This window comes from Pollicipes pollicipes, unplaced genomic scaffold (genome assembly GCF_011947565.3).
Source record: "Pollicipes pollicipes isolate AB1234 unplaced genomic scaffold, Ppol_2.1 Scaffold_6138;HRSCAF=7277_pilon_pilon_pilon, whole genome shotgun sequence".
Lineage (NCBI taxonomy): Eukaryota > Metazoa > Arthropoda > Thecostraca > Pollicipedomorpha > Pollicipedidae > Pollicipes > Pollicipes pollicipes.
In genome coordinates, this window is record NW_023596818.1 from 10715328 (window position 1) to 10728570 (window position 13243).

At 47.9% G+C, this 13243-nt stretch overlaps 1 protein-coding gene across 2 annotated transcripts in view; it reads right to left on the reverse strand.

The window, feature by feature from the left end:
• LOC119105679 (uncharacterized) overlaps positions 1–13243 on the reverse strand; it is a 40032-nt gene that overhangs the window by 21308 nt on the left and 5481 nt on the right. The window contains exons 2-3 of one of the 2 annotated variants that reach the window (XM_037229144.1): positions 8973–9168; positions 6105–6269 (exon numbers count right to left, since the gene is read on the reverse strand). In XM_037229144.1, coding sequence (XP_037085039.1) covers positions 6105–6254 — 150 coding nt within the window. In that variant the 5' untranslated portion in view covers positions 6255–6269; positions 8973–9168. The remainder of the gene's footprint in view (positions 1–6104; positions 6270–8972; positions 9169–13243) is intronic. The other variant, XM_037229146.1, reaches the window with a different exon arrangement.

Genomic DNA, 13243 nt, shown 5'->3' on the forward strand with positions numbered 1-13243 from the left:
TTGGCGTCTCTTCTCCGTTTAGTTCAATTGGTTTCTCAATATTATCATTGAAAAACAAGTTATTGTTTGCAGCGCATCACAGACCATGTTTATTTGTGAATCGAGGAAAAAAGTTTCAAGATGTGAATTTTCACCTTCCTCTAAGATCGTTCCCTTAGAATACTAGATATGGATATGAATATGATAAGGATATGATAAGTATATGATAAGGATATGATAAGCATATGATAAGCATATGAAGGATATGATATAGATAAGGATATGAACCGCGCATTGTAACTTGAAAAATGAGTCCGGAGCCCCATACCCCTGTCACGCCAACGTCCGCACCCACTCCCTTGAGAGAAAATTCCAGCCATGAAGAGGCGACTGACGGAAAACCTTTCGCACCGAAAGTTAGAGGAGGCCTGAAAAGTCGTGAGGACCCACCGAACTCGAAGATCAAGGGCTCGACGGTAAGACCAAATGGCACGAATGACTTCCTGCGCGCCATTTAAAGAATCACGGCCCGTAAGTTTGCCATCCTTTAAATATCAGTCAGAGGGCCTCTTGCGCCATTTGAGGACCCCTGAGGCAATGCATGCATCTGTGATGGCCACAGACCACCAACACCGACCAGTTGGCTCCCCGTTAGTCTGAAACCTTGGGATACATTTCCCAAGCAGGAGCAAGACCGGGGCCTCGACATGCATTGGCCTGGGTCCATGGACCAATGGTCGGACCCCTGTGTCGGTCAGGTCCCACAATGCCTAACAGGGGGTCCTGTGTAGGCCGTGACCTCGAGTCGGTAACAAGCTTTTTTAGGTCCGAAGAAGGACCAAAGGGCCACTCGGGACCATAGATCGAGACCCTGATTGCAAGGCTGAAGAGCCCGAAGGACTGGCCTTAGGTCACATTAGGGACCCCCCCCCCCCCCGCCCATAAGGCCGTGAACTCAAATGTTCGTCAAAGGACCTCCTGCATCGATTGGGACCCTGGGACAGTGCGAGCCTCTGTTTCGATCAGGGACCAATGACATCGAACAGTCGGTTTCGTGTCGGCCTGGGCCCTGGGGATCCACTTCCCACGCATGAGCGAGGCCAGACCTGCGATTTGCACCAATCGGGGTCACTGAAACCATGAGAGGGTCAGTTAGGGTCCAACAGTGCCCAACAGGGGATCCTGTGTCAGCCAGTGGCCCGAGTCGTTAGGAGCCGCGCTTGCGGGATCCTTCGAGGTGCCAAAGCGTCTCTCGACACCAAAGGTCAAGGGCCCGATTGGACGACTGAAGGGTCCGAAAAGGTGGCTGAAGGTCACATTAAGAACCGTAGGGCTGTGATCTTAAACGTCAGTTACAGGCCTTCTTCCACCGAGTGGAGACCTTTAGACAGACCTTTCTTCTTTTCAAGCAGAGATCACCAACTTTGAACAGTCGACCCCGTGTCGGTCGGAGCTCATTTCCCATGCATGGACTAGACTAGACCGCTGTTTACATTGGTAGGGCCCCCTGAGACAATGCGGGGATCCTGTATCGGCCAGGGGCTTGCAGTGCTTAACAAGGTGTCCTGTGTCAACAAAGGGCCTTAAGTCGGCCAGGGAACATCTTCTGAAGAGCGACGGGGACGGAACCCCGAATATCAGAGGACATCTTGCGTCGCTCGGGGCTCTCTGACAATGAAAAGAAGCATAAAAAGTAATGATGAGGGTTCACATTCACAACACAACAAAAGGGTCCTGTGACAGTTACGGCCTCCAGTACCGAACGGCGGGCTCTCCAACCTCATTCTCGCGTGGGGCCGTTAAACCGAACTGGAGTTAAGCACAATCATTGAACCACTTGTGGCGATCAGGGATTGTGTTGCGTCAATGAGGGTTCCGGCATCGATCCGGGGCGAACTGCGCGGGTCGGAGGGTTTCCCGCGTCAGGAAGGGACCAATGTGATATGATGTATCCCTTTACCGGCCTCCAAGTCGAACAGCGGACCCCATCCCTGTGTCGCCAAATGGCAGCCGGGAGACGCCCCGCGGTGAGACGAAATCGCCCATAAGCCCTCGATCGGGTACAAAAGTGTGCACTGCGGCGTTCCACTAAAGGGAACCCATCGCATAGAAAAAGTAAGGGGCTCATTAGTGCCGACAAGAGTGGGTCAAAATGATCTGAAAAGCGACCTAGGTCATCCCATGTTTGCCTGAAAACGTCTGTTTTTTAAACATTGAATAGGGAAGCAAACAACAAACAGTTTTAGACCCGCAACACCTAATATAGGGACTACACTTCACTCTTCTAGTTCCACCACTAGATTCCAGCATCACTCATGGTGCTCTACATGCCAATCCGTGATTGTCATCTATCTAAAAATCGCACAAGTAAAAGATACGCCCGGAACATCTTCTAAATATACGATTTGATTTCCTAAAGCACTAATAGGTACTTCTTTTGAATGCGCCATCATTTTCGTCCACCCGTTGGCCACGGCTTAGTGTTAACCACGGGGCCGACGCTGCGAGACATATGGAGGCTGCAACGCCTGGTGTCGAGGTTTTGTTAGTGAGATTTTCGAGTTTGCATGTTCAAGACCACGTTCAATAACATTTTCCACTATTCGATTTTGACCAAATGTTAACATTTCCAGCCAAACATAGCTGGGCCATGGTAATACAAATCGTTGTCTTGCTTCTATCCAAAATGTACATTCGCGCGGTCCTTAATATCTGTCAAAGCCAGATCAAAATTCGGACAAAACTTCCGAGTAATGCCGTTTTATAAAAGGTCCACCGGATTATTTCAAATGAGGAGCTTCAGCGGTCTAGATTCTGCAGTTGTTTAACACATGATTTCTTCAGTTTATTTAATACAACATTCAGACAGAATTAATCTCGTAGTAGCTTCTGGCTTCTGTTCCAGTTACACAAGATAACAATAAAAAAGAAAACATGCCTTCATTTGAAAATGGGACACATCCGGCGACTTTTTTTTCGTGACGAGGGCCTTTCAAAATCAGGAGGCACATTTCGCATGCATTTTGAAGTTGCACAGAAGGATAGGGCATTGATGAAATTCATGACCCATCTTATGCTAAAACTACGAGGTTATTCAGGACACAGTACTAACAGTTTTATTACGGCAGGCAGCAGGTTAATCATCTCAGCGACGATTTCAGTATGACAACACTTAAAAAGTCTAAGTTTGGGTCAATACTACAATATTTTGTATCTGATTGCTCAGCTGTAACCAGTGTTCTCACTATCATACCTATTACACAATATCATGAATTCATGTGCAGCAAGTTCATCTCTTTGTGACAAACGTGACCAGTCAGTTTTTAGTGGAAAGTAGTTATAGAAAAGTAATGTGTCAACAACTCACGCTACATTTGATTCAAAATGTGAACAGCAGGATATGGTCTAGGGTGGTGTTAGGTTCACTAAGTGCTCTCGTTGTCTTGGAGCGTCAATTCTGTATATTTTTCTGACAATGATGTATCCTCTAAATCTAGCTTAGCTGCACGTTCCACTCCAGGGGTTGTTATGTCCCTGCCCAGAGTCAGTGGATGGAGATGACGGTCATGAATTGCAAGACTTGGTGACAAATTAGAAGATGTGCGTATTCAGCTACCAATTATAGATATATAGTGTGCAGATTTTTGTAAAGCTAGCTCTTGGGCTTATATACCTAGTGTGGCCAATGGTAAAACATTTCTATTCTTATGGCAAAATCCTGTTTACCAATGTGTTTTGGGAGCATGTACACCTAGCCTAAAGTTTCTCAGACCTTTCAGGCCTTTCAGTTCATTCAGAGAAGTCTTTGAGACCTATACATTACACAGAAAATGTCCAATACGGGCTCACCGTCACGAAACTTACCGTCTTAATGTCAACCGTCATGTTATGCATCTCCAGCTGGGTGTAGTTTCCTATTCACCAGTGGTGGTGGGGCTCCAATCCGAAGCTTGAAGAAGTAAGTCGATCTAATTTGGAGAACCACAATTGTGTGTATTTCAAAGCACCTTTTGTTATGCTTTCTTGCTAAATCCCTGTCCTCAAACGAACTTTATGGAATGTATCCCAACGCCGAGAAACGAGCGTTCCATGCTGGCAGACTATCCACGGGGGGCACAGGGGCGCAGAGGGCGAGAAAGAGATATTAAGGCGGATACAGCGCCTTGCATTGAAAACAAGACATTGAAAGTAAGGTAAGGCTAAAGTGTCCGCATTAGATGTCATGTCGCAACAAAATGTCGCAGAAAATTATTTCTGCTATGGACTCATTCTCGCTCCGTGAAACCGGGACGAAAGCAGCCATACTGATGCGTTTACGCAGTTACACTTCGCGCAAACTTCGTCCAACAGAGCGGCACAGCAGTAGCTCCTTCACTTTTCGGGTGCCGCAACATACTGTTAGGCACGCACTTCTTGCGCGCTTCTCAATGCCAAAAGACAGCAATACATATACAGGCTGTTAAGGTCAGACAAGTATCCCCACAAGACGATGTCCCCAGGCTGTTGAAGATCAAACAGGCAAAACGGGCTATCAACATCAGTGAACCGTGCGACCGCGTCTCTACATGGCGTGGGTTGCTTGTCACTTAGGTTGCTTGTCACTTGCGTGGGCTCTGCAAATAAAGTCATGGGACTCTCTAATTGTACAGCGGGCCCTCTCAGATCTTAGAAAAAGTAGATTGCACGTGGCGAACGAAATAGTTGAACGAGACAGGGCTGCTGCCTCCATTCCAGTGGGCCTACAGCCCACGCCACTCAATCGAGGATGCTGTGCTCGCCGTGGTCGAACGCCTGGTCACCAACACCGACCACGGTCTTGTTTCGTCGGTAATGACGATCGATCTGTCAAAGGCGTTCAATAGAGTCGGCCACGACGCCTCCCACACGAGCCGCCCTGCCGCCCTGCCGCCCTGGTCCGGCGTTCGCGATATGAAGTGGTTTAGGCGTTACGTGATCGTGGTATTGAGTGGTCGAGGGCGGGTGGTTCGTGGAGGACGACTCACTTTTCCCATGGCGTGCGGTGTGCCCCAGGGTTTAATCATCGGTCCTATTTTCTTCATTTTGTTTGCCAACCACATATATGGATGCTTGACCCACGGCCGCTTCATCCCCGCAATGACAACACGATGCGCGTAGACGGCGTGCCCCCTGAAGTACCGGATCTCGCCGACCTCAAAACCATGTCTTAAAAAATGGCGTGTAAACGGTCATCACATATTTATATGCAGCATACAGTCTTGGCAATCGCAATTGACTCCGCCGTGAAAACTGACCCGTGGGACGGTGACGAAAAGGATCGAGTGACGGAACCGCTGACGGAGACACGGCCCACACCATTCGAAGTTTTGGACCAGTATGGATCAAAGTCTACCCTTCATGTTGTGCCCTCGGACTGAGGTAGGGTGCACCTGCGCAGATACCGATTGACCGCCACACGGAGTGCGCTTCCACATTGGGTCGCAGCTTCCTGCCATCGCGCGCTATGATTCCATAACACTGGGTGTTTAAAACCATACGACGTAATTTTGACCACTGACCGCTAATCTGATCCGGCCCGCATTACGTAGATAGCTCTGTCTTAACTCTTTGGCTGCTGTCTGCGTCATGTTATTTTATGCTTTTAATGCGTGCCTTTTTACACCGCGACTTTAAGTATGTAATTTCAAACACGGCTATTACCTGACATCGTAATAGCCACCCTGTGGATGGTTACGATGTAAAAGCGTACTCGTGTTCAACATGTACACGTATATATACACGCACACACACATCCATACGCACGCCAGCACTCACGCATGCACACACCGACAAGCAAGCGCGCAAACGTGCACGCACGTGCCCAGGACGCACACTCACCTGCACACGTACACGACGGGAATCCGTATACTGGCGATGACGTTACCGATCGTGGAATATAAATACATTTGAAACCTACGAAGGTTTCCATACAAGCACGGTACCACGTAGTCAAATGGCGTATCGTGAGGACAAACTTAATACAAGGCATTATGCTCGAAAAGAGGCCGGTGTGAAAATCTGCAAATGAATTACTCTTAAGCCCCCAGATTAATCAGCATACGTTTAAGGCAAGGGAGGGTTATGGCATGTTATAAAAGAGCACGTACCGCGTGAGGTCGTATTTTCTTACGACAGAGCTCGATGAGGTCCGCCTGGAGCTTCTTCTGCCGGTCGGTTAGCGTCCATGAAGGGTCAAACTCGGACCCAACGCCCCAAAATGGACGTGAGCCCCACATCTTTTCCGACCCGTCGTCCATGCTGCTGTCAGTGGTCTGCAAACAAGAGGCGGCATGGTAGATTACATTGCTCGAGGATCGGACTTCCGCAGGCCGCTGCAATAAGTGTATCAATAATGAGAACATGGCCTGGCTCTGTAATGATGTGAAAAACAACCGAAAAGTTACGCCTCTGGTCTTGTCACCAGCCATTCATCCGCAATTTTCGCATAGAACCGGTGATGACTATAAGCAATACGCTTTTCAAATGGGCATGTTCAGAGTTGTCTATACACCTTGAAACATTTGTGCTCACTGCGGTTTGGGTACCACTCACGCTTCATACCATATTTTATCAACCATCGCAACAGCCTGATCAGACAGAACAGTTTCTCTGATTCAGCGCACCGTGTGAGTTATAAAGCACTTATGCTTACGCAAGTTCGAGGCTCACACAACCAACCATTTGTATCAATGATGTTTGTTTGAGATCGTTCAGGCTTTCCACATAGGGGTATCGGGGTGGACTGGGGGCGGGGGTGGGTGTGGGATGGCAGGGATGGGGGGAGGGGGACGGTGGAGGTGTTTTCTAGGATCAAAATCAACCTGAGGGCAAATTTAAAGGCATGTGGAGTCTTAACACGTTTCCCTCCCATTAATTCAGAGTGGGCTCAAGTAAAAAATCCAAATCATTCCGCGATTTCGACTCCCACGCGCCCGACTTCTCGCATTTTAAACAGAGTGTTCCATATTTGAAGATAAGGATGCAGGCACCATTGATCACCGAATGCGTCATTGATTACCGAATCGCATCTTGCACAACATTGAGAGCCTGTTGAGGACCGTTATATCTGGAAATTGGAAATATCCGACTATATTATTATATTCTTCTTGGCCTGGATCACCACAGGATCAATGCGATAGCAGGATTTGAATGACGCTTTTATGGTGTCATGGATATCTGAGGGCCCTTGCAATAGTTTCCCCAAAAGTCTGTACATCTTCCGGGCCGTGTAGCTCAGAAACTAGAAGGAATTAGGCCTTACGAACAGCAGTACTGTGAGCTGCACCGAATGCTCTATAACATGGCCATCTCAGTTTAAACCTCATACAAATATGGAACATTTTAAATGTCGCGCGGCGCGCCTTTACGCGCAGCACTTCGGAGCGCTAGCCACTACAGTGATTATGTAAGCACCTACAAGTCGAAATGCCAGTCGGGAACCAACCTATGCAGCTGTGGAAGCCGACCACGCTTTCGGCTGAGCTCTCTGGCTCTTTCCCTCCCTCCCCCCACCCACTGTCACACCTACCCTACCCTCTTACCCCGACCCACGCTCCTGGTGTTGGCAAATACTGGTGGATGAAGAAAAACAAACATCACTAAATTTTAAAAGGCATCGTGCGAAAAAAACGGGCCATGGTATACCTTGGTACATAATGCTAAAAATCAGCATTGTACATCAATCGCCGCTTTTAAGGCAGAACATATGGTAAATAATCGTATAACAGGTACATATATAACCTTACCTTGGCAATCAAATAATTACGATAGCGAACATCCGAGCGCCGCAACCACACAGCAAACGCGACCGGGCGTCATTGCTACGCGTGGTCCCAACATAACTGCGCATCAAGAACCATAAAGATGCACGGGGCAAAGGTAACAAGAATGCAATGAAATATGCTTCTTGCGGATCCAAGCAGTCTTCCGTACTGTTCATAGATTGGTCGACGTGAGGGGGGCAAATATGACGTCTGGAACGAAAAGCAAAGTGAGAACTGGCGGCTAAACAACACTTCTAAATACGTCACATATATATGGCATGGAACATGGGCGCCAATGGAACACTGGGTTGAAGGGGATAGGGTCGGGAGGCTAGGTTAGGCTAGGTTAGTTTAGGTTAGGTTAGGTTAGGTTAGGTTAGGTCACGTTAGGTTAGGTTACGTTACGTTAGGTTGCGTTACGTTACGTTAGGTTAGATTAGGTGACGTTACATTACGTTACGTTAAGTTAGGTTAGGCTAGGTTAAGTCAAGTTAAATTAAGTTAAGCTAAGTTAAGTTAGGTTAGGTTACGTTTGGATGGGCTAGGTTAGGTTGCGTTATGTTAGGTTAGGCTAGTTTAAGTTTGGTTCTGGTCTATTCTGGTCTGTCTGCCTCACAACCTTACCTACACGCGACAAGAAACGTATTTTATTGCATTAATATTGCTACGTTGGCCCCGTACCTTTGTATGGTTCTTGATTCGCAGTAATGTTGAGATCACGTGCCGATAACGTAGCAGTGGCGCTGGGAGGTCAAAGCTCTGTGTTTGAGGCGCTCGAAAGCTCGCTATCGTGCTGATTAAAATTCGAAGGCAGGAGCATAAATCTACCTGTTTTATGATTGTTTGTGATATGTTCCGCCTTAAACACGACGAACGATGTACAATGCTCTTTTTTAACATTAGGTACCAATGTATACCTGCACAAAACACGAATAACGAAAAGCACGAGCAACCAAACTTTAAAAACTGATAAGATGTTAAGCCAGACGGTCAGAATGCCAGGAGCTGAAAATGCTTCGAAGTACCGAGGACCGCACGCAGCGGAGCTAAATCCGACCTCAAAGCATGACAAAATGGGTCGCAACTCTACTTTGGTCTGACTTTCTTCTCAACGTGGTGGGGGTAACTAAATACGAGACTGCACCCCTACCCATCCTGTAAAAACACCTGGAGACCCAGCCCGGGTCCTGTCCCACCACCCTCCACACTCACCCCACGACTCGGCGGCTGCTCCAACACTGCTGCCACCGCTCCGCAGTTCGCCGCTTTTCTCCGGCGACAGAGGGCGGGCAAGGCCGGAGCGGGACTGGGCGGTCACGTGACTGGGAGGTGAGGCGAATGTTCCTCTCGGTATGTGACGCGCCGCGGTAACCTTGGGTTGTCCCGGCGCTGTCCCTGCGCTGGTGGCCTGCAGCAATGGCGGGAACGTTCTGGGTGCCAATTTATTCCGGCACTTAAGCAAATTCCACTACAGGCAACAATGTGCTGCAAAGCTGCCATGGTTGAGAAATATTTACCCGCGGTCCCAGAACCTACTGCTGTGAACACAGGGTTGGTACCAAGGACGCAGCCAGGGCCTTGGCAGGGAGGGGCACAGGGTTAACAATGGGGCCCCCCTAATATTAAAATGCCCCCGGCAAATCCGTTAATGCGGGAATGCTTTCGTAGGTTTCATATATGCATAAATACGTGACACCTTTCCACCTTCCATAACTGAAAAATAAGCCAGACGTTACCGCGAAATCAATTCTTCCTTACGTGTATACAAAAATTAATTGAAAAACCATGCCTTTAATGATTCCATGAAATAAATCACCGGCGCTCCTCATTGTACAATGGTCCAGCGAACTCTTTTGAACCCATAGAGCTCAGTAGAATTTTTAACAGAAACATTTGGGCAGAATCCATCAGTTACACAAATTACATAGCGTAGTTTTGAGCATGCTGTGTTGATATCTTAGCAACAAAAACCTCAACGCCAAGCGTTGCGGTCTCCTTAGACCGTGCACCGTCGCCCCAGCGATTAATATTAGGCCGGGACCAGGGGCGAAAAAGGCTGATTTACCGGATATGATCGGTGACAAAAACTAACACTTTGACAAACCAATTGATGACAAAATTGTGGAAATGCAGACTAATTTCAATAGACCAGACCATCCTACAACTTCCTATCCCAGCCAAACGAAACTCAGCTTTGTATCGGTCTGTGCTCGTTAACGTTTGCAGCCTGAGTTGACGTTTCGCAGTATGAGGAAATTGAGCCGTGAGATTCTGTTTAACATAGCAGCTTCAATGAGGATAGTTTTTGGCGGGCGCCAGAAATATACTGCAAACTGTATTGTATCATTGTTGACGTCACAGATCAGCGGTGACACAGTGTTTTCCAATGCCCCTCAGATCAGTGCTTTTTACAGATTTTTCAGCCAAAATTTACTTCACCCACTAAAGAGCATAAAATACCGAATAACTAAGCGTATTACTAGTCGCAAGGATCGTGGCTGGCCGCAGCATCTGGCGACGAACGTGATCAGTTGGATACGCAGCGTTTTAAGCGTCGTGCCATATGAGACAGATGGACTCGAACGCGCACCGTGCGGTGATGAGTTGGGTTCCGTGCAAGGCTGTGGGCAGCTGGTGGTTGTGTTCATGTCGTGAGAAGCTGCCTGGCTAGAAAAACGTAGCTAACCGTCAGCGTTTTAATGTAATAGCATTAAAAAGCCCTGCCGATTTACGAGGATTGTTGTATATGGATACCTGAACTTTAGCTCCAGAGATATACGGAGGACGTTGGAGTGACACATGTCAAAGATTCATCCGGAGTTTTCTGCTCCTGTGAGTAGTATCGGCTTTGAGGTAAGAGATTGAGCATCACTGTTGTAGGTCTTCCGTATTACCCGTTGAACCTCTGGCTTAGCGTACTGATCGGCGAAGAGGTCAGAGATAAAGCGCTTTTTATTATCATATTGCATAGGAAAATGAATAAAGGTGACAGAGGTGTTAAAAAATGTCGTTTGAATCTGTTGACACCAGTATTGCATGGCTTTTGCTATAACTGATTTGGATCATGTTAGGAAGTGTGAGTTCTGCACCGGTAATGATTATGCGAAGATAGTGTAGCCGTCGGTGACAGAAAAGGCATTTTTTCCAGCCCTGGCCGTGGCCAACAGGTGAACGAAATGATGGCGTATTTGAAACAAGTACCTTTGAACGCTTTTGGACCCCAGAGATGTTACGGGCGTATAATTCACCTGAGTGGTTACAGATTGATGACAGTATCGTAGTGGTCTTTACAGCACCGCGAAGCGGTTTTGGAACCTGACTGTGGAACTGGGTGAGTAAAAGTAAATTCTCTACTTTCCGTGTTGTAACTGTCAATCTGTCCAGAGGACAACCCGAAAGTTTTGATGAAGACTCGCCGTGTGTTATCTTGACCTGTACAAATACATTTTGAAAGACATTCAGAAACATTGTTTTACGATAGTCATTACCGCGCCGCGCCTGGCGTTACTTTCAGTGGCCGATGCCGTTCTGTTCTACGAAAACTGCAACCCATGCCGTCGCTTTCTTTGCTCCCCGAGATTACCGGAGTCGTTGGGGCTTTATGACGCACTCATATGCTGGGACTATATGGCGTCACCAGCCACTCACTCTGGCTGGAAGGATGGGTACAGTGGGAATCGAAACATTGTACCTGTGGTTTATCACACCCTCAGTGGTTAACACAGGCGCGTTAACCATTACACTATCGGCACTATCGGCACAAACGACACTAGCGCCCAGGCTCAAACCATTTGATGTTATTTTTTTTACTAGTCGATTTTGTAACAAATAGACTTTCCAGGGGAAACATGGCATGACCCTGTGCATTTTGAACTGATTCCGACACACTCCATTCAATACAGTGACTACTTAACCTAACCTGCAGGGACTACTTAATGTGGCCTAATGTGACCTACCCTTTTGGAGGCTTCAGCCGTTCAATCGAGCCCGTGATCTTTGGTCTCGAAAAACCCTTCGGCCGCTCTTCGGGCCCCCTCAAATACTGCTCCGACTCGGGGTCACTTGCCACCACAGGGCCCCTGTTAAACAATGTGGCCCCTAACCGACATATGAGCCCCTCGTCGTGTCAGGGAACCCTAGCATTGCGAATCGCTGACCCCGGCTTTATAGGTGATAGGGAAGTGGGCCCTCAGGCCCATCTCGACACGAGGCCGGCTGTGTGGTACTGGTGATACCTGACCAACATATGGGCCCATATCGACTCAGGGGTACCCGATCGGTACAAAAAGCCCTCTGACCGTTATTTGCGGGTTCGTCTTCGCGGACCAGAGCCCCTGAAAAAGGTTCCTACCAGACCTTTCCACCCTTAGACCCTCCAAACGCGCCCTGGATCGTCGGACTCGACAGGCCTTCTAGGCTCTTCGGGGCTGCTTTGGCCTCACCTCAGAAGATGGAACGGGTGGCAGTTAGCGCCAGATGCGCCCTCCCCCTAGATAAGCCGCCACTGCCTGCGCTACTGGACCGGGATTAAGTAACAGCCGTCACAAATCAAGACCAGTGGAAACCAAACCAAAAAGCCACACGTCATCGGACTTAAGGAATGACTGAACAAAATTTGCTCAGCGTGTGCAGCGTCATTGCGACCTTCGGACTAATTAATGCGAGTTTGAAATACGACACCTCGCGGAACGTGCGTACGCAGCGGCATTTATCGATGTGCACGAGCGTTCTGATGCGTAAATTAGGTATTCGGCGCGCATGTAAGACAGCGTTTTTAATCTGGTCGCTTGACGGCAGACTTTTACCAGGAGTGGAATCTTCATATGTGCCGGAATAAACATGCGCTCTGGGCTGCTAGTGGATACTGGGGATCGCGGTGCCTATGTTTTGAAGCGCTCGGAATAAGCAGATGGTTTATAAACATTTGACATATGCAGATACGAACAGGGCGGACTCATTCCTAGCAGCGTGCTCGGCGGCATTTTTGCGTCTTAGCTGGAGCGCTGTTCAAACCGCTTACGGGGAGCATCTCCGCCACCAATGAAAAGCAGGACAACTGGACAACTGGACAGCACTTTGGTTTTGTTTTTTTCTCACATGTAATGATCATTGTGGTGCACTGCGAGAAGTGGCTGTTATCTGTTATTGTTTGTGCCTGTAAATAAAGAAATATCCTTAAATGACGGGGAAAAACTTCGGATCACTGTGATAAAGAAGGAACTGCGAAGGAATGTACAATCATGTTTCAGGTTTTGCAGTCTCCAACAATACCGCGCCGTGTTTGTTAGGGCCTAACATTGCTGTAATTACGTTGCCAACATCAAATTACTGCAGCAATGGCAAGGGTAGCATTGAACCATCTGGACAGTTAAAAGCTCAGAACCGAAATGGGTTACAATGGTTTTGTTGCACCTAAACCTGCTTGATCTACATTTAGCACTAAAGCTAGGCGAAGCTGAACTCAGGATAAAAGTCAGGTCAGG